General features: G+C 35.2%; 1 protein-coding gene and 1 long non-coding RNA gene across 2 annotated transcripts; both read left to right on the forward strand.

The window, feature by feature from the left end:
* The first annotated feature begins 7,684 nt into the window (after positions 1-7,684).
* Positions 7,685-10,515, forward strand: LOC110786495 (uncharacterized). Its single transcript, XR_002532884.2, has 2 exons — positions 7,685-8,328; positions 8,447-10,515. It is a non-coding gene; the product is annotated as an uncharacterized lncRNA (long non-coding RNA).
* Positions 10,516-13,613: 3,098 nt separating this feature from the next.
* Positions 13,614-16,334, forward strand: LOC110786496 (uncharacterized). The gene has a single exon (XM_021991048.2). It carries the CDS (start codon positions 14,110-14,112, stop codon positions 16,093-16,095), a length of 1,986 nt encoding a protein of 661 aa, XP_021846740.2. The 5' UTR covers positions 13,614-14,109; the 3' UTR covers positions 16,096-16,334.
* Positions 16,335-22,578: the final 6,244 nt, after the last annotated feature.

Below are 22,578 nucleotides of genomic sequence, written 5' to 3' on the forward strand. Positions count from 1 at the left end.
ACATTTCCGCTCCCAACTTTGAACTAAAGAACCTAAGGACTCATTTGATTCTTATTACATGTCTAATATGCATAGTTAAAACTTTCTAAAACTCATTCGAATCTATTTATGCACATTTAAGGCTCATTAGGTCGTTATAGGTCATGTTTAGAGCTAAAATGACATTTCCGCTCCCAACTTTGAACTAAAGAACCTAAGGACTCATTTGATTCTTATTACATGTCTAATATGCATAGTTAAAACTTTCTAAAACTCATTCGAATCTATTTATGCACATTTAAGGCTCATTAGGTCGTTATAGGTCATGTTTAGAGCTAAAATGGCAGCGGAGATCTACCTGCCTCTGCATGGCGAACGCGCCGACTAGAAAGCGGCAGGATGGGCCTGTTTTTATGAATATATCTTCAAAATAGGGTAGGGGCGTTCTGAGAACCCTGGGCGTTTCGCCTTCCCAACTAAAGCCGCATGCTTGGCGGGTGCTGCGAACAATTGACCATGCCGACAACAAGTTGAGGGTGAAGTTTCTGGTGGAGGACTAGGTGTACACTTACAAAGTCCGCAATTACAGTGTCGGAAGGTACCTGATGTATGGAAAGGATGACAAGGGGTTTGTGAGGGGGTCGAAAAAGCACGAGGCTAATGCGTGACCTCGTCCCTCGTGGGCGTGACGTTTCTTTTTGTCAAATCAAGTGTAATTGGATTTCCTGTGAGTTTACACCCAATTGACTAGTAATATAGGAGTCGCCATTCAGTTTTTAACGACAATGAGAAAAACTGACAAAACCCGGTTATCGTGACATAAAGGGAGTGCAATTATGTTTGACCACGACGACCATAGGTTCCCTTGTGATCCCTGGTGTGGGGATCGCTCAACGTACACCCGCAGGGTAGAGATTGAGGGTTCGGGGGACTGTAACTACCGAGAGGAGTACTCGCTCTTCGATAACTCCAGAGGCAGGATATCCTTACTAGCTCAGCATAAATAATTGAAGGGACATGCGTTAATTATTAAACTAATTTGAATTCATTTTAACAATATGCAACACATAGTACTAGATCGATCGTGATTATCTTGTTTAGATTGATTTAAGGGACCTAGCATGATAGTTCAATTTCCCAAGATATTATCTTTATTAGGCGTGATAGAACAATCAGATTTAATAGTTTAACAATTTTATAAAAGGGCGAGGAAAGCGATTAAATCATATGAAGGGACACATTACGACGCACCCTTGAGAGGTGCGTCACGGTTCTCAGAAAACTAACCACTTTGGCTTTGCTATTTCTCCTTTTATTTAACGAATCTCAAGTTTCCGAGCTTAATTCTTCAACTACAAGGGACAGGATACGTTCTGTTCGATTTTTGGATCGATTGCGACAGAACGCGGGATCAATTTGGCAGCGTGAGGCTTAGGCTTAGGGGTTGGAGTCAATACCCAGAATATGAATTGTGTGTTCTTTTCACGTCGAATTTGGGGCTGTATTTATAGGGAAGAGTTCGTGGAAAGATAGAAATTTAGAGCACTAATCCAAGGAGAATTAGGAGAGAACACGTACCCAGGTAATTTCAGCGCCCAGGGCTGGGCGCCGAAGATTTCAGCGCCCAGAGCCAGGCGTTGAAAATAGGGTCTGGGCCGTATTTCCTTGTCAGATTTGGACTCGTGGAATGCGGAGTCTTTGAGACTTATCCGAGTCTTTTAGTGCGTATTAACTTTATGACGGAATGCGTTTGGGCCCGTTACGAACTCTAGGCTCGTTAGGATTTTAATTAATACGTAGTTCTTATTTTCGAGCTATACTAGGAACAGGATTCCTCTTGCAAATTATATCTCTTTTAGGATTTATGTTGGAGTGCAACACTTAATTCTGACAGGTTTCTATCTTTTATGTCTTGCCACTTTTAGCAACTACCCGTTACGGCAGTTACTATTTTCAGCAGGTTTCTATAAATAGCAGGTTCGGTCGAAATGAAAAGGGTGATCGAGATTCGTTATTTTATAGGATATGCGTTGCCAAGTGGAGATTTTATGTTCTCATCATCGAACCTTCCCTTTCGGGAATGGGGACAAAAGTAGGTGTCTACAGGGTTGGGTCCCGAGAACGACTTCTTGACCAGAGAATGGAAGGCCAGAGGTACATGTGTTTGATTTTTGTGTTAGGGAAAATCTTGTAATATGCCATCTTCTCACATTGTTTGTTTTGCAGGCGCAAATTTGAATTTTGTTGGGGTCGGTGCTCAAGCTGTCGAAAACACTACACTCATCTTAGGGGGGGTCATGACAATATTTTCACCGGGGAACTGTTTGAAAGAGGTGAGACGCCACAAGAAGAAGAGCACTCTGAACCTGAAGACATGCCAACTTCAACAGGTAAACGACTAGTGCTAGCATAGACTTGAATAAATTAAATAAATATGAAGTGACGAGACTGGGTCGTCTGTAATTGACATTTCGCAGGAACTGGAAAATCATCTCGTTCAGCGAGGGCCCCAACTGCTAACGCCTTAGTGAAGAAGAGGCTTGAGTCGATGGGGGGCACCACTTGTCCTACTCCTTCTGTTGTCAAGTCCCCAAAGAACATGCCCAAGACGCCTCATGACGCGTATGTTGTTGACGAGACCGAGGCGTCGCAGGTGGCTGAGTTTAAGATCCCGCCACTTGATATGTTCATATTTTATAGTGTTTTTACCCCCGTCCCTTAGTACTTTTTGATCTCAAATGAGCTCTTCGGAGCGATTTTTAGTACTAATGTGCTCCTTGTAGTGTGTTTGTAGTTTCAGGTTCATCATTGTAGGAATTAGCATATTTTTGTGCATTTCCTACTAATTTGAATCAATACAAGAGATTATGTACTTTCTAGAGCACAAACATTGAGTTGGAAGAGTTTTCAAGCAAAGAGAATGATGGAAGAAGTAGAAAATAGACAATCGTCTACTATTTTGATCATAACTTAAGTTCTACAACTCCAAATGAAGTGATTCTAATTGAGTTGGATTCTATACTTCAAGATCTTTCCAACGAGTGGTCACTCGCCTAATTCTGATGAATAACGAAGGAGATATGGCGTTTTAAAGATAGAGGATCGTGTAGTTTGTACGCGCGCCCGGCGGGCGAATGGCTGCCCGACGGGCGAACGTCTGCCCGACGGGCGGGAGCTACCCGACCGGGCGCGTGCCGATGATTTCCAGAATGTCTCCCTCCGCCCGGCGGGCAGACCTGCGCCCGACGGGCGGAAGGCTGCCCGACCGGACGACGACAACCCAGGGCCCTTTTTTCGCGGTTTTCTTCCGGTTTTTCCTTATGTTTATGGGAAAACTATAAATACTAGGCTTAGTTATTTTAGTTGGACATCTTATTTTCTAGTATTAGCCCCTTAGTTTATTTCTCTTAGCTTTGTTTTCTCTCTAACTTTATGCAAACACTTAGTTTTCAATTTCAATAAAAATTCAAGCTTTCTATTTCTCTTGTTCTTCAATTAAGGTATTGTTCTTTATTTAAATTCTTTGTTTAGCTTTAATTATGTTTTAAATCATGCTAATTGCTTTGTTTATTGTTAATATGCTTGACTAGTCTATTTTCTAGGGTTTGGGGATCCATGAATAATATGAAGGGATATTGAATAATTGTGATTGTTGGCATTGTAATTAATTCCTATTGATTGGTTTATTTCACTATACAATTAGATTTGCGTAGGTTTAATTGTGGTAGTTATGCAATATCAAGTTAAGATTCGAGAGATGCAATTTGATGTTTAGGCTTGTGTCAATAGGTGGAATTAGAGTTAATACGTAGCGAGAGCCCGTTAATTCTAAGTCTATGATTAGTATCGATTCGAGAGAGCATGCTAGTCTAATTAATTACTTTGTTGATTATCGTGATTGTTTATTGTCCTGGATTGTTATCTGTTGGTGAACCTATGCCCTAGATTCCTTAATATATTGATTCCTAGTTGTTTAATTATCGTCGTAGTTTTAGCAAACTATCAAACCAACTCTTGTTCCCAATAGTCTAGTCTAATTGATTAATAGTAGAAAGAACACTGTTTTCCTGTGGATTCGATCCTGACTTCCCTTGCTACCTAGCTAGTGGACTTAGGTTATTTTTGTTTAGGTGATACGACTTTAGCATGTCACCACTGTCCCGGAAGAGGAAATTGAGGGTGGAATTCCCGACGGCTATGGGTCGGCTGACACCCCATCTTACAAGTTATGGCCGGAGGTGGACATCGTGTGGGTGTCGGCGAGCCGCGAGCGTTAGGAGGTCTTGTCCCCAGTTGCTGCTACCGTCGAGAATGTCTCCAAAGCCTGGAGGTACCTCTTTTCTCAAATTCCTTTGTGTTATGCCTTGTCTTGGTATGTTTGGCCTGTAAAGCTTATGCCTGCATCTTTGTCAGACTCTGCAATCTTCCTTGACTACTCGTCACCATGTAATGTCCCTGGAAGACAAGTTAGTAAAAATAAAAGTAGACTTGAAGTCGGCAAAGTAGAAGCAACGACGTCTAGATGGTGTTGCTGCTGAGGCGGAAGCTAAGGCTGTCACGCTGGAGGCGGACAAGACGAAGCTGTCAGCTGATGTTGCGACTAGAGAAAGCTAAGGTTGTCACGCTGGAGGCGGACAAGACGAAGCTGTCAGCTGATGTTGCGACTCTGGTTGACGACAAGGAGGCGTTTCCTGCTGAAGTTGGCGAGCTGAAGGCGTCGCTCAGCAAGGTCAAGGTGAGGATTTTGAATGTACGGGCTACTATACCTGGAAGAGCAGGGCCGAGTTGATGGGGGAATTTCTGGAGAGCAAGCACACAAGTTGGACTCCTCAAGATGACATCGACAATTTCATCCTTGCATTCCCCGGGGAGTATGTCCCCTCTGGTGCCAAGAGTGGTGATGACGATGTTGAGATGGGTGCAACTGCAACTAGTCCCAATGCCGACGTCGGGACGACACCAGGCGATGGTGAGAAAGCGGAGAATGCCGGTTCTGAAAGTGCAGCCTGAGTAGTCCCCTATCCCCGTCTTTTAAAAATATGTTGGATATTTTTTGGTTTGGATAATGTTTGTTTTTAGCTGGCCCAAGGGGGTCAACAAGATATTTTGGCTGTGTTTCGCCTTGAAGGCGACAGTCTTTTATAGTGGTCCCACTTTAGTAAGTGGGCTAGTCTAAATATTGTGAACTTTGGTTTTATACTTTGTGTGTGGCATGCTTGGATTTTTGGTTTGCTTTTGTGTTGTTTGTTTGGCTGTTTGTGTTTGTAGGTTGCGGGCATCTGACTAAAGATGGTTGTAGTCCAAGCCGGGTCGGGCTTTTGGTCGAGCCACGGGCCGTGGGCCTAAAGGGTTCGGGCCCGATCCAATCCCACTCGACTTCATGTTGGGTCGGGTTGGAAAGTTTAAAACAGGGCCCAGGCACACGGGCTTTCGTGCCGGGTCGGAACGTCGTGCATAAGCCTAATTTTACTAAATTTAGCATGCTTTGTCGTGCGGGTCGAGTCGTGTCGTGATTTTTCCCACAAAATCGACCCAATCCCGGCCCACGGCCCACGATTTTGTGCTCGTGTCGGGCCGTGCTTTTTTCGTGCCCGTGTTGGACCTGGATTTTTTAGTGTCGGGCCGGGTCTGGCCACAGGTCGGCACGGCCCACATCCATCTTTACATCTGACCCTGCCACTGCGATGACTTCTAACTCTGCGAATGCATCACTGTGTTTGTATGTAAATGTACAAATATGTAGTGTAAGAAAGACGTAAGATGTAAGTGTAAGATGTAAGATGTATTTGCAAGTTGTAATTTGTAATTGTAAGTGTAACTTTGTAGTTGTAACTGTGTAATTTGTTACTTCAAGGTGTCTGAATACATAAATAAAAACTCCGTTCTGTGTAACATAGTTGTCTTTGTCGTTGCTTTATTATGTTTGCCCTTTTCCTTGTTCGTTTTAGCTGTCATCAAATATTGCTCATGAATGTCTCACTTGTGTCTTTGTCGTCAAGTCCTTTTTGTGCTAAGTAAACATCATACTGCCAACAAAACAGAGCGTGAGGGTTTGCCGTTGGTTTAGCCAACGACCCTCCGATGCTTAAGTCAGTACGAGTTTGCTTGAAATAATACGGAATCTTGACGAAAAAGACAAAGGAAAAAGTATAGAGAATGCTTGATGAAGTAAGGATGTGCTGGCAAGATCATGTTGTCGTTGTATTTTTGTATGCATCTTGGAGTTATTCCAAGTTTTGGGATGTCGAGATTATGTTTGAATTCAGGGTTTATGTGTCCTGCAAAACGAGCCAGAGGCGTCAGGGTTGGTCGTTGGGTGTGCCAACGACTCTCCGATGTCTAAGTAGGTAATGATAATGAAAAAAGATAATGACAAGAAAAGGCTGAATAACTTAGTTGGTTTGGAGATTCACTTAGCGCATGCATTATCCTCTTTGTAGTGTTTGGGACGGGTTTGTTTTTTACCCCGTCTCGGAGTCGTCGATTGTTTCCAACTATGGTGACATGTTCATCTCTGCATGTAGGGTGTTTGCAAGAAAGAAGACATAAATGTATACAATGAATTAGAAACTAGAAATTATAAAAACTTTAAGTATGTCGCGTTCCATCTTCTACGTATTGGCTTTCCGTCTCTGTTGTCAGTTCATATGCACTGTGACCTGTTCGTCGCTCGACACGATATGGGCTTCCCAAGTTGGTGATAACTTCCCATGTCGTGGGTCTTTCTTGTTGGGGAAGAATTTTCTAAGTACCCGTGCCGGACCTGACTTGGAGGATGGGGTGGCATCCATCCTGAGTCCTGACGTGGTTGGCTCGTTAGTGATTCATATTCATGGATCTGCTCAAGGACAAGACCACTAGGGGCACCAAATGGTTCAAAAGGGGGGTTGTCATTTGGCCTGGTTATTGGGAGGGTCGGGGCGGGTTAGAATCGGGTCAGAAGAAATCATATGAGGGTCGGGTCAAGGTTAGGGTCACAAGGGTCAGGGTTGGGTCTAAAATATTAAAGGGTCATTAATGGGCCAAAAGGGTTTGATAACTTGATCATTACCCAAGTATCTCATTCTTCAATCTTAAATTCTTCATATACTGTATGAAAATCAGCATGAACAATGACTACCAGAACCTAGCTAGTCTTGTTTCACAAATTAATGAAATTTAGAACTTCTCACATTTAATAAAATAGCCAATTTTTTTTTCATTTAAAGGATTCTCAATTAAAATAGTGAATTTAAGGAAACATAAACGTCTGCTTTGTTGAATCCTATGTAATTGACAACTGACAAGTCTTATTGTCTGATGCTCGGATTTGGAACAGTTGTGCATCCACAATAATTTTATGGCATACCATTACCCAATTGCGGTGGAAGGAGATAAAAAGAAATTGTTAAAGTTGGAGATCCTGAAAGCACGGGAATAACAATTGTGATGGAACTACAAGGAAGAAATCTCCGGGGTTGCAAATCTACATAATGGAACTACATAATCTTCTAAAAGGTGTAGTCAAATTAGATTAAAACCTGTTGAACTAATGATTTTATTTCAGTAGCTAAGCAACCTAAAAGGTGTTATGCAAGGTCATGTAGTATTGTTACTCTCAAATTATCACTTTTTATCAAACACAGTAAGTCAAAGTAATAACTATAAAACGAAATAAAATAGTGAGAGTCCAAGTATAAAAAGATTTATATAGTTACCCTTGAATAATTACACCATTTAAAAAAAAAATTGGCGATCGTTACAACATTAATGAGATTGCAAAGATTGACACATTTTGAAGTCCTTGAAAAATGATAAACATTTTGGCTAATCGGATTCGGGGAGCATTAGAAATATCAATAGACGACTTCAATAAAAATGTCGACGAACGAAATCATGCTCCCCTTTGCCAACTTCCCGATTCATACCTACAATTGATAAAAGCATTTGAACATAATACTTATTGTACATAAATTTAGGGAACTTGTTACACTATTTTATCAGTCAAATTAGTGGGTCACTAAATGGTTCCACTTACAGATTATGTGCCGTTGGTTTCTTTAACCAGGTATTATTTATTTATTTATTTATTTTGTTAATTAAAAAAACTAAAAGCGCATTCTATCACTATGAGTCTTTAACTGAGTATGCATCAGATTCATCTTTTTCCTCTTGTAACCATCGAAGTACACTTTAACACACTCTTTCTCTCTCTTCAAAATTTTATCATTCCATATGGTGTTTGGAGAAATATTTGTAGTTTCCTCGCCTAAAATTCACCCCGGTCAAAAGCCCTCAATCAATTTCGATAAATTTCAACTTTTTCTCTCTACATTCAACTTATCTCTCCTTTGAAATTGTTAGATTTAGGTAAGTTTTAGTATGCTTATGATTTTTTATTTTTGTTTTGTGATTTATTTTGGTTTTCTTGTCCCGAGTAGTGAAGTTGATGATGTTCTATTTTTTTATTTGCATGCGATGCTTGAAGAGACGTGACCTCCAATCACTGTGCAAGGCTGCAAGCTACCATGGCCAACGCTCTAGCTTTAATTCTGATTGTATGATTTTTATTAAATGTCGTTTTCTAGGGTTTTGATTTTTGTTGATTTTGTTAATTATTTGTTTCATCTGATGATTTGTGTGCCTTTGTGTGTTAATCGATGAATGTTTTCGTAATTTGAATGATTATTGTTTTTGTTTGATTCAATCCACAGATTCCTGCTATTTGGTTTCCTTGTACGGTAATGTTGATGATGAACTTCTGAAGTTTAATTAGTTTGCATGTGAATAAAGAAATCTACGCTTAAAATATTTCTTTATGATCCAATTTCTTGTTAATTTCCAACAATCTAAAAGTCATAAAATATTATATTGTTAGTGAATTATTGCCGAAATTTGAACACCCTTTGTATGAGATTATGTGTGGTGCCATTGTGTGGATTAGATAATTAATTACTCCATAAAAGATTGTTGAAGATTATGTATTGTTAGAGATTATGTGCAACCCCTGTACATTAGTAATACTATCATACTATGATAACATAGAGACATGGAAGAAATTGGTGAATAGTTCTCAGCTTTTCCAAACGTTTTATATTTTGTTGTATAAATTGTCGAGTGTTGATGGACGGATAGATAGTCATTAGCTAGTCTAGATGGGGAATGCAACATGATTTAACTTGTAGCTCATCAATGGGAGATGTATAGGACTGATACCTAATGTTCCAGGTACAAAACAAAGAAAATTACTGGTTTGGTTAGGCTTCCCTAGAGCTTTAATACGGGAAGTCTAAGGGATTTGATTTTTGAAAATGTTAGTACCTCTAGAACTATCTGTTTGATGCTACTATTTGATTTTTTTTTTTTTATCAAAATGGGTGCAATACATACTTCGTGTTTGATACATGTATGTAATAGATTATTTGAACTTTTGGGAGAAACGTAGCTGTTTTGAGATTCTTTTTGTCATTTATTTGTATATTAGAAGGGTTCTCTTTAATTTTGTAAAAAAAATGATGTTTTGTCTTGGTCTGGTTCTAAGAATTGTAGTTTATCACGATCTTATGTGTTTGGGAGGTTGCAATTGGGAGATCTATATATGTCATCTTGTTCTTTTGGTTATCAGTAGCCATTTATATAGTTTTATTGTGAAATATTCTGATTTTAATTTCATCTGGCTGGAATTTATGTTTTTGATGATGTTTTTAGCTTGATTTTAGGAGTGTTGCTTGCCATGTCTCAAATGCTAAGACGAAGTCTATTTTTTTGACTGAGTAGTTTTGTTAGATGAATTGTTTTTTACTTGGATTAGCTTATGCTTTGGTTTGAGTATAACAATGAAACAGGGGTGTGTTTATTTTTCTGCAGTGTATAACTTTCTAGTAATAAATTGAAATCTTTATGAAACCATTAAAGGACATGTAAAAAAAAACATATAACCAAGAATTATAGCCGATAAAATCTTACGTATTACCATTTAATTTTTGTTTAAGAGGTTGATGGAAACATACCTTATACGGGTGGTTATTGTATGTAGTGACGAATTTAAATTGAAATTAAAACCTGCATAAAAATCATTTACGAATAGTCAATTTCAATAAGTTTTTTGTTAGAACGTGCAAACATACCATATCTTTTGAAAGTGATTCGATGGACTTGGTAGTTATCGATTGCAATGACCAATTATATAATCTACACAAAGATCGACGTAAGTGTTTTAGTACAATACAATTCCCTTCAGATAATGTAATCATAAATTGTTCAATTTGTAATCTCAATAACACAGTTTCTATTTTTTTGTGCATGAATTCGGGAGAAAAATATACTCACATGTATTGGCCTAATCAAAGAGAAACGGCGGTGGAGCTTTTGTGATGGAACTTTGTGAAGAATTGTGAAGATATACGACAGTTTTAGGTTTACAGCAACTTGAATTTGAAAAATATGTAAATAATTTTGGCAATTGTAATAAATTTGTATATTATTTGTTTTTTGTTTTTGGTATTCCTTGCCGGTTAGTAACTGAAATGAAGAATGAGAGATTATACGGTTGCTTTCCATAGTTTTCACTTTCGTTTCCTGAATTTGTGATTCTCAATTAAAATTACTTTATTGTTAGTTGACTTTTGCTACATGGCCCATTAGGAAGATTTTATGCGTTATATTTTTTTGGTTCCTGATTTATTGTGGCAATTACTAAATGCGGAGTAATCAACTTTTTAGATGAAATAACTTGTGAAGATGTTGGGGGTATGTTAGTCTTTTTAAAAGGGAACACCAAAAGTAGGATTACATTATTGCCCTTCCCCTATTGACTTATATAATAGAGATTAATCACCTACTTCTTTAATATTAGTAGGTAAATTACCTTCTTTTTTTTGAGGGATAGTAGGTAAATTACCTACTGTTAAATGGGCGAAATAATTTATCCACCAAACAGTTTGCCTACTGGACCCAAAATGATTAGAAGTGGTAGGAAATTCTATTTACCCACCTTTTTTAAGCTTTCCAACCATTTTAGGCGATAGTACAAAGCCAGTAACTTATAGTGTCTAAAACAAGAAAATAAGTAGGTGTTGAAATTTCATATATAGCGATCATGAGTGGAAGCTCTGTCAAAGCTCGATTATTAAGAAATAACAAGCTCGAGCAAATATTTAAGGCCTGTTTACTAAACGAGCTTCATTTGAACATCATATTAAACTCGTTAGTGTTCACGAACATCTCGTTTATAACTTGTATATTTTAATAGAATTAATACCTAAAAATCTTTAAAATAAGTAGCGATAGTATAATTACTAATATTTAAAATTGTATATTTTTCGATTGAATGCCTCTTGATTGGGATATTTGACCAATGAAGAAGATTGACTAGCAATGGCTCGGAAGTGCAGTTGAAGAGTGAGGGTAGAGTAATTAACCACCGTAATCCAGAAAGATTAGTATAACGCCTTCACGACCGTTGATCTTTCACGTGCATATATAATTATATAGCACAAGTGCAGAACTATAGATGTTAATTATCTGTTCCCCTCATATGAGCTCGATCGTGATTAATCCCAGCCATTAAAAAATCACTTATTACTCATAAATAAATAATCACGGGTTGATCCGTTTCTACACGTGGATGTGCATGTATACCATGCTGCCATGCATACAGCATGTCTTGTATGGAACTATGGATCGTAGGTAGTAACTACTCCGTATGTTTTGGTTCGGACCTGTTAATAAAGACTTTAGAGCCTATTAGACAACGATAAATTCAGATTGGAGTGGGGTCAGCATCCAAATGGAAGAAGTTCTCGCTATAAATGTTGTGGCGCATCAACTCAGACCTTATTAGTTAAGTAGGAACAACTTTGTTGTCAGTTGATTCAAACAATTTGTTAAAAGCATGTTTGTATTCTACACGTATTCCAGTTATACTTTCTTTTTAGTACTCCCTCTGTCCTTTAATACTCGCACCGTTTTGACTTTTTATACTATTCACATAATTCACTTTGACCCTATTTTATTTCTAGTATATGAAAACAAATGTTACTATATAATATATTGTTGGCTTTATCTTAATATATATTTTCAAAATATTAATATTTTTCTAAATTTTTATAATATGTAGTTAAAGATATTGGTGGTCAAAGATGTGCATTGGCAAGCGTGTCCAGTCGAAACGGTGCGAGTATTAAGGGACGGAGGGAGTACTCCGCAATATAAATACTCGCTAAACTTTTGTTTAATTTGATTTTAGGATCATGTATCATGCTAAAATTTAACTAACTTAACAAGTTGATACGAAGCTAAATATGAGCAAGAAAAAAATTACGGAGCATAAATCTTTTTAGATTGTGCAGGTCTTGCGCGCACAAAGTGTACAATAAATTTATTGTACACCAAGATAATTTTTATCCATTTTTTTTTGTAACTTTAACTTAGTTTTGATTAACTTTTATATTAGTAAAAAAAAGTTGATAGATAGACATTTTAAAAGGTTAAATGATTAATTTTATATATTATTAGTGATTTTGAAGAAATAAGTTTTATTAAAATGAAAAAATTTATCACTAAAAAAAGATAACTTTTACATATATAACCTTAACTTTTAAATATTTTGAGTTAACTTTTACTCCGTTGTACAATATTTATTGTACAACCCTTGTAAATAAGAATTTGTGTTTTAGATTTGTTTTAAAACATACGTACGGAGTAGTACTCCATACATTTAAAATAACTAATTCATTAATATGGAGTACTCCGTAATGAAAGTTGTGTAATCACGGTAAAAGTAAAGAAGAGTTTTATTATCAATGTAATATTTTTACTATGAAAATATGTAAATATGGTAGTCGATATGAATAAGGAAACAAATTATAATATTAAGATTTTCCTACCTTCTTTATGTAACGTGTATACTCCCTCCGTTTTTAAATATTAGTCTCCTTTTGACTTTTTCATCCGTTTCAACTTAATATTTAAACGTAAATATATCCAAATACGTGCGTTTAAGAAATATGAAAATATAATATTATTAAACTACACATTGAGACGGACAAAACAAGATCTCACATGAATATATTTGATACATATTGGAAAGAAATTAGAAGATTCTCTTCAATTGTAAATAGTGACAAAAATTCCAAAATGGACTAATAATCAAGAACAGAGGGAGTAATATGTTATATAAGTTAAATATTTTAGTTTTCAATTTTGAATCATGATACATAAGCATATCATATTATCATTGTGACACGGCTTAAAGATCGCATATTATGACTTTTTATCATTTTTGTTTTTAGATAAAGAAAAGGGTGTTTAAAAGGGAAGTGTGTATTAAGGCCTTAAGGGTAATTCTTCTGTTTGTATAGTTGATCACTTGTATCATTGTATGTGTATACAAATACAATGTAGTTAAACGTACACTTGTGTTCTCTACCGAATGCAAACAAGATTTTGTGTCAAACTCTTCCCTATCCACCTTCCAATACAAAACCGTTTTTATTCATATAGTATTCCAAAAGTCCAAATAATTAAATGTGAAGGAAAAAAAATAGAGAAAACTATTTTGTTTTTAGCATAGAAAAGCAATAAAAATAAAAATAAAATAAAGTACAAGGTAAGAAATCTGTTTGATAGAGAAAAAATGAGAGAATCACGTTTAGCCATTTAAAAAATAAAAAACACCCCCCACAAACATTTCTCACAAACAATCCCACCTTCAACCTCTTTCGTTTCTCTCTCCTCCATTCTCTCCCCCACCACCTACTCCGCCGTCGCCACCCCTTCCACCACCACCATTTTAACCATTTCTAAAAAAGTTTGATCAAATTCTTGTTTCCTTCGTAAAAATATGTAAAACAAAATAAAGATGTTAGAAGGAATGATGAGATTTTATCATGACCCCACAAAAATGCATTAAAACAAAAACATGCAATATTTCGTAGCAAATCATAACTCCAAAAAAAGAGGTGCGGAAAAATTAGCCCCTTCCTACCATTTGAAGGAGGGGCTTCAAATTTTATTTCTTGATTCTATATAATTTAGTTAGTGTGGCTAGATAACATAGTTAGAATTATATATTATATACGAGTATAGTTCCTCCGTTGTTTATTAATCGCGGAGAAAATTGCATATAATTACATTTGATAATTGTATGGGATGGCGGAGATAGTAAAGCAGATCCTAACAAGGCCGGTGCAATTAGCTGACCAGATAACAAAAGGAGCAGATGATGCTATACAATTCAAGCCAGAATGTCTTGAGTTACAAGGTAAGACAAAAAAGTTGGCGGAACTCCTCCGGCAAGCGGCACGCGCTAGCAACGATCTCTACGAGAGGCCCACGCGCCGCATCATTGACGAGACCGAGCAGAACCTTGAGAAGGCTCTCGGTCTTGTCGATAAGTGTAGAACACGATCCCTTCTGAAGCGTGTGTTTACCATCATCCCAAGCACGGCCTTTCGGAAGATGATCGCTCAGCTTGATAACTCCATTGGTGATGTTTCATGGCTTTTACGTGTTTCCGCCCCTAAGACTGGGGATGATGATATAGGCTACCTTGGTCTGCCACCCATTGCCTCCAATGAGCCTATTCTTTGTTTGATTTGGGAGCAGATTGGTAATCTTTCAACTGGTTCATTAGACGACCGATCCGATGCTGCGACGTCGTTAGTGTCTTTGGCTAGGGATAATGAACGGTACGGAAAGTTGATAATCGAGGAAGGCGGGGTTGTGCCGCTATTGAAGCTGGCTAAGGAAGGGAAGTCGGAAGGTCAAGAGAATGCGGCTCGTTGTATTGGACTCTTAGGAAGGGATCAAGAGAGCGTTGAACAGATTGTTCATGCTGGGGTTTGTTCTGTTTTTGCTAAGATGCTTAAGGATGGACAGATGAAAGTCCAAGCGTTGGTGGCTTGGGCGGTGTCTGAGTTGGCGGCGCATTATCCCAAATGTCAGGATCATTTCGCACAGAATAATGTCATCAGGTTACTTGTAAGTCATCTGGCTTTCGAGACGATTGAAGAGCATAGCAGGTATGCAATTACTAAACGGAAGAAGATGTCCATACATGCTGTCATTCTTGACAGTAAAGGACAATCACCGAGAAGTGGTGGTAGTAGCGGCGGGGTACAGCATGATCACGAGGATGAGAAACACGTGGCATTGCAAATGAAGCCGGTAGGGGGATTGCAAGCAGAAACACAGATGGCGAATGTGGTGTCTGATACAATGGAAAGGCGGACTTCTGACAATAAATTGAATACAGCAGTTTGTGGTACTAGTAAAAATGTTAAAACTCTGAGTCTGAATCAGGGTCAGAATCAGCAGCAGCAGCAGCAGCAGCAGGCACAGCATGTGTTGGCGGGGAGCAGTATAAAAGGGAGAGAGTTTGAACACCCTGACATTAAGGCCGAGATGAAAGCCATGGCAGCACGAGCCCTTTGGTTTTTAGCCAAAGGGAATGTGTCTATATGCCGTAGCATCACAGAGTCAAGAGCCTTGCTGTGTTTCGCAGTGTTGCTAGAGAAGGGTCAAGAAGAGGTCAAGTACAATTCAGCAATGGCATTGATGGAAATAACAAGTGTAGCAGAAGATAACACTGATTTAAGGCGGACTGCATTTAAGCCTACTTCCCCTGCAGCCAAGGCAGTGGTAGATCAACTCCTTAAAGTGGTGACAGATGCAAACTCAGAACTGTTAGTTCCCTGCATCAAGTCCTTAGGGAACTTAGCAAGGACATATAGAGCCACAGAGACTAGGATCATAGACCCACTAGTGAAGCTCATCGATGAGAAAGAGACAGAGGTGATGCTAGAGGCAGTCATCGCCCTACTCAAGTTCGCTTGCTCAGACAACTACCTCCATGTAGTACACTGTAAATCGATCATACAAGGAAGTGGTGTAAAGCATTTGATACAGCTTGTTTACTTTGGTGAACAGATTGTTCAAGTTCCTTCACTCATACTGTTGTGTTATATCGCGCTTCATGTGCCTGATAGTGAGGTGCTGGCGCAAGAGGAAGTGCTCATAGTCCTAGAATGGGCCACTAAACAAGGGCATATGATGCAAGATCCTCAGGTTGATGATCTTCTACCAGAGGCTAAGAGTAGGCTTGAACTTTACCAATCAAGAGGATCCAGATTCTAGACGGACTCACTCTTGTTTCTTAACCCATTAAACTTTCTTCAACTCTGAAAACCTGTCTAGAAATATAATATGGACAACTTGTTATTTCTAAACTGGTTTTCGGATTTTGGCCCCCTTTTTATTTTTTATTTTTAATCTTTTTCATGCTGCAGGAGTGTATATACACAAAAGGATAGCTATAATTAAGCTTTGTAATCATTTTGGTAGATGCATTACTAAATCAGTTAATCTTTAATTCATGATTCAATGTTTTTCTTGCTTTCTTCACCTTTTGATTAGATGAATATATATTGGGTGCTTAATTAAGTAGTTAAGTGGTTTCAGTTAAATACTTAAATTACATGAGAACATAAGTTGTTGGTTAAGAGCCATCTTGCAGGGACAAAGCTATAAACATTTCAACAGGATACTCAATTAATGTAGTAGGAAGTTATCATATTCATCTTCCAAGAGAAGCAACCATTTTCTATGTGATAAAATTTGTCCTAGTTCTTTATTTATATAGATTTTTGCAATTACTCCGTATAAAGAAATAACATATGTTCCGGTAATGCCAGTATGGAATCTTCTATTACTATATACTAAAAGAGACACCAGGAATGACACGTGTCAATTCCTGGTGTAAAATTTTCCCGCCTAAAACATTTCCCTAAAATATATATTTTATTTTATTTTATTCTCTACCCTTTTATAAACTATCTATGTATGGAAAAAATATCAGTTTATAATTTATGTCCTTTTATAAACTATCTATGTATGGAAAAAATATCAGTTTATAATTTATGTCAATAATAGATACCACGTAATAATAATTTTGCTAAATACTTTTTTTATAATATTTTAGTCAAATCGGTACATTAATAATGGAAATTATATTCACTCGATATGTCGGTCAGAGTAGCATGTTACACATATATAATATGCATATTAGATGAATAAATACAAATGAGTATGTTTAAATTTTTTTATAACTATACAGTAGTTTGGAGATGTTTACTTAAATATTTTGTAAAAAAAAATTATCATAATCCGTGCGTGCACGGGATCTAATCTAGTATTGGGATATCTCTGAGTCTTTGGGTATTTGATATGTATGCTAGCAAAATGAACTCCAAGTCTCATCAACGAGAGTGTAGTGACTAGTGACTAGCTCACAGATGATATGACTATTTGAGGAGAGGTCCCTTTAGGCCGTAGTTATCCATGAAGTGGTTATGGTGGATTATAGATGGGTTAAGGCCTTGGGCCTGGGCCTTACGTGACTTGTCTTTATAAATTGAAGAGTATGCTATATTGCTATTAAAATATTATGACACATTTTATGTATTTCGTACAACTAGTCTCTCAAAGTGGGTATGACCGTATGATACTTATCAGGGTCAGTTTGCCTCAAATGATGCCAAATGCGGTATGGCTGATTATTAATGAAATTGTTCTTCCCTATCAAAAAAAAAAAAAAAACAATAGACAAGGTCGGTGTTCTTCCCGTACACCATCTTTTGTTAGTAAACAATTTCAATAGCAATAATCACAAAACACAATACATATAAATAACAAGTACATTTCGGCTTGGTTGTAATTCTACTTCTCCGGTCCTAGTATTTTACGAAGTCCATTTTATTTTACTTTTTCTTAGCCAATGGTTTTGTTGTACCTTTTGAACCTTTCTTAAAAACAGTGGGAGTTTTTTCTACTCCTTTTGCTATCGTTTTTTATTTTCATTTTTCTGTTTTTCATTAAACTAAAAACAAATACACAAAAGTAAAAAAATATTAAAATTGATTTATAGTATTTTTGTTGTCATTATTGAAGGTGACCATGGTTATTATTGGTATGATAAAGATTAAGTTCATAATTTCCCTTAAATCATAGGACTTTAAAATCTATAAAATCAAAAACTACTTTAAAATTCTCCTTAAATATACTTCGTACTTTGTATACTTTAAATTCATGATTCCCCGTTCGTTATCATTTAAATGGACCATATTAATGAGAGGAAAAACAAGCAGCTAACTTTGATTAGTTGAAAGGGCTTAAATAAATTTTGTTGACCAATTGTCCACCAGGAAGGAAATCGATTAATCGAGCAATTTCATGTGGGCTTATTCATATAGGCATTGGATCAATATTAGACTAGTGTTGGCTAGTTTAACTAGCCCACCTTTTGGGCTTTGAAACTACAATTCCACTTGCATGGACCCGGTCCACCATAAGATTACCATGGACCAGGGTAATTAGGTAATTTTAACAGTGAGTAAATTATAGAAACTGTAGGTTCTGCAAAGTAACTATATCTCCAGAATAATAACTATGAACATAATAATGATAAGAATAACTATTCTATCCAAAGAGTAACTATATCATATAGAAAAGTAATTTTAATTGTAAAACAATTACTACTATATATTCATTCTTGCAGACAAAAAAAAGTAAATTATAGAAACTATAGGTTCTGTAAAGTAACTATATTTTCAGAATAGTAACTATGAAATAAATAATAATAATAATAATAATAATAATATAGTAATTTCGATGAGAACAATTATTCTATCCAAAGATTAACTATATTATATAGAAAAATAACTTTAGCTGTAAAACAATTACTATATTATAAAAATAAACAATATGATATAGATGGTTTAGAGGTCATATAGTAATTTTTTCTATTATATATCACATAATTACTGAAATATAAAAGAGTAACTATATCAAAAGTAACAGTAATTATAACTCTTGAACAATAATAAAGAAAACATTAACTACTTGGTTAGTTGTTTTATCTACGACATTCTAATTCTTTGCATCTATTAAATAAACCATGTTAAGCTCAAATATTTTTTGAACTAAAAAATACAAATCGACACGTCCACGTGGACCACGTCTCTTTTTTCCACCAACACATCATGTCCTTCCTCTACCACGTTCTTGGTTTCCATTGTTGTCAGGATTTTCTTCTTCTCCTCCTGCTTTTGTTTTCCTTGCAGAATTTATTCTTTGCACGATTTCAATTCTGGGTGCATCATCTTTGTATTTCTGAATCAATAATATTTAAACTAAGTTAATAATTTAACATTTAAATATGAAAAAATAACATAGTAACTATGTAAAACGTGTAGTTTCTATTATGCATCATATAGTAACTCTTACAATTAACGATGGTAAAATACTTGCAGAATTGCATATATAGTTATTGTTATTGTTACAGTCATATAGTTACTGTCAAAATAATATAGTCACTTTTATTAATAATAACATGGAGTACAAAAAAAAATCATAAAAAGAACATAATGATAAGATAATAACTATTAAAAATATATAGTTACTATTATACATGATATAGTAACTCTTAATATTAATGATAGTCATATACGAGCAAGGTTGTAGATATAGTTATTGTTATGATCATATAGTTGTTGTGATCATAACATAGTAACTCTTATTACTAATAACATAGAAGACAACAAAGAACAGGAAAAGAACATTATAATATACATAAAAAACTATACCAAACATATAGTTACTATAATACAAGATATAATACCTATAAATATTATTGATGGTCATTTAGTCACAGAGTTGCAGACATAGTTGATGTGATAATAATATAGTAACTCTATCCATAATACAGTAACTATATCATTAAAAATATAGAATAACATAAAAACATGCACATAACATAATAAACTAACATAGTACCTATTTCAAAAATATAATAACTATATAAAACGTACAATAACTATTAAAGAAAATAAACATATGGTAACAAGTCATGATAAAATAAACATAATATCTCTTTCAAACATATAGTAACTATATAAATAATATAGTAACTGTATAAATAATATAGTAACTATTGAAGAAAATAAACATATGGTAACACATCATGATAAAATAAACATAGTACCTATTTCAAACATATAGTAACTAATATTATAAAATAATAACAATTGTACACATATAGTAACCATTATAATCACACAACAACTAGCTTAACATATAGTGACTATTATTATAATATAGTAACTATTGTACAAATATAGTAACCATTATAATCATATAGTCACTATCTAAGAAGCAGACAAAAATATACTTGAAATAACATATTACATAATGTAATCGTATAGTAACTATTATTTATCAAAAAGTCACTATAAACTGTTCTTAACATAGTAACTATCTTAAACACATAGTTATTGTTTTAAATTTATAATAACTTTCTAAAAAATATAGTAACTATTTTAAACACATAGTTACTGTTTTAAAATTATAGTAACTTTTTAAAAAATATAGTTACTCTAAAAAATACTACTAACATAAACACAATGAATATTCCAATGACTATTAAAAACATTATTTCGCAACATAAATTAAAGGTAACTATATCATTTATATACTAACTATATGAAACACTAACCCTAATTTCACCCAAACAACAAACACTATTTCTACCTCTTGTGCTTTGCTGCATCAATTCTTAAAGTTCACAGCCTTTGTCTCTTTTTTCTAAATTTAAGGGCATTATTTCTTCTATACAAATGATATTGTAAAGTATTTTTGGAGATTCGTCACTAGATAGTGCAACTTTAGGACCTAGAATAACATGTGATTGATACTTCGTGTTATTTTCTTATACAAATATCAAATATATAGTAACTATATAAATCATATAGTAACTATATAAAACATATAGTGACTATTATTAAAATATAGTAACTATTGAACACATATAGTAACCATTATAATCATTTAGTCACTATCTAAGAAGCGGACAAATACATACTCTAAATAACATAGTACATAATGTAATCGTATAGTAACTATTATTTATCAAAAAGTCACTATAAACTGTTCATAACATAATAACTATCTTAAACACATAGTTACTGTTTTAAACTTATAATAACTTTCTAAAAAATATAGTGACTATTTTAAACACATAGTTACTGTTTTAAAGTTATAGTAACTTTTAAAAAAAGTATAGTTACTCTAAAAACTACTACTAACATAAACACAACGAACATTCCAGTGACTATTAAAAACACTATTTCGCAACATAAATTAAAGGTGATTATATCATTTATATACTAACTATGTGAAACACTAACCCTAATTTCAACAAAACAACAAACATTTCGAATCACTCAACAAAATAATAACTATTGTACACATATAGTAACTGTTGTACACATATAGTAACTATTAAAATAATATAGTAACTATTATACACATATAGTAACCATTAAAATTACATAGTACCTTTTTAAACTATATAGTTACTGTATTACTCATATAGTTACTATTTAAAATCGTGAAGTCACTGATCGAATTCGCGAATTGAAAACGATACTTCGGTAAAACACAAACATTAATTTCTTCAAAACAACAAATATTTTCAATTTTAAATAAAAATAGACTTAAAATTCTTTAAAAAACAACAAACCGAGATGTGATCTCTAAAAATTCTTGCGAAGATTTGTAGGCGAGCGCAAATTCTTCGATTCGATTTCGGCAACGACGAACCTCCTTCTTGATCTACTACTTCCTCCAATTTTTTCTCATCAAATAGATCCAATCATAAGAATTATAAGATAATTACGAAAAAAATCGAACAAAACCTAGAAATTTGGGCTAAATTTTGAAAAGCATAGAGAGAAAATGAAGAGAGAGAAAATGAAAGAGAATGAACAGAATGTAGATCTGAAATTTTGAAAAATAAAAAAATTTAAAACGTATATAAAGTGGGCTAGACACAAATCGCATTAAAACTCTTCAAAATACATAGTAACTCTTTAAAACACATAGTTACTGTAATACGCATATAGTTACTATTTAAAATTACAAAATAACTGTTACGTGACAGTTACATATGTTACCCATAAAAATTACTCCGTTGCCCTGGTCCACGCTAAGTTAGCATGGACCAGGTTTATATTAGTGTATTGCTTGAAACTATTGTTATGCGACTAAGATTGGGATTTACGAAAGGAAGATTTCAGATCTTCAGGTATTCCGCCTGGATTTTCTTTCCTTATAAAAAAATATATATACTCTGTATATAAGAAGTTAAAATCGGCACCATCTATATCTATATCCAAAACCCTTCTAAAAGCAAGAAGTTTGTTTGGAAATGTGGATTGACTGACTTGCCCCTCAAATCCTTCTTTGAAAAAATTAAAATTTTCATAAGGTTAGTGTATTGACCGATTAATTCTTACACACTACAATTACTCCATACAACTTAGCCCTCTATTTTTGACACCTCTTGCCACTTTAGTTTGGGTAACTACTTTTGTCTACACCATCTTTTTTTGGTCTCCCATGAGTAGGGATGGCAACGGTTCGAACTCGGGTCGAACTATGACAGATCTGAATCCAACCCAATTACTAATCGGACCTAAAATCCAACTCCGACTATGGACCCGAAATTTGCAAATTCGACTCCGCATCCGTCGGATTTTATCATGTCCGGCTTCGAACCCAATC

This window comes from Spinacia oleracea, chromosome 4, assembly GCF_020520425.1.
Source record: "Spinacia oleracea cultivar Varoflay chromosome 4, BTI_SOV_V1, whole genome shotgun sequence".
NCBI classification, from domain to species: domain Eukaryota; kingdom Viridiplantae; phylum Streptophyta; class Magnoliopsida; order Caryophyllales; family Amaranthaceae; genus Spinacia; species Spinacia oleracea.

What these genes read in the sequence shown, in the direction of transcription:
- LOC110786496 (XM_021991048.2), top strand. Translation starts at nt 14,110, where the DNA reads ATGGCGGAGATAGTAAAGCAGATCCTAACAAGGCCGGTGCAATTAGCT.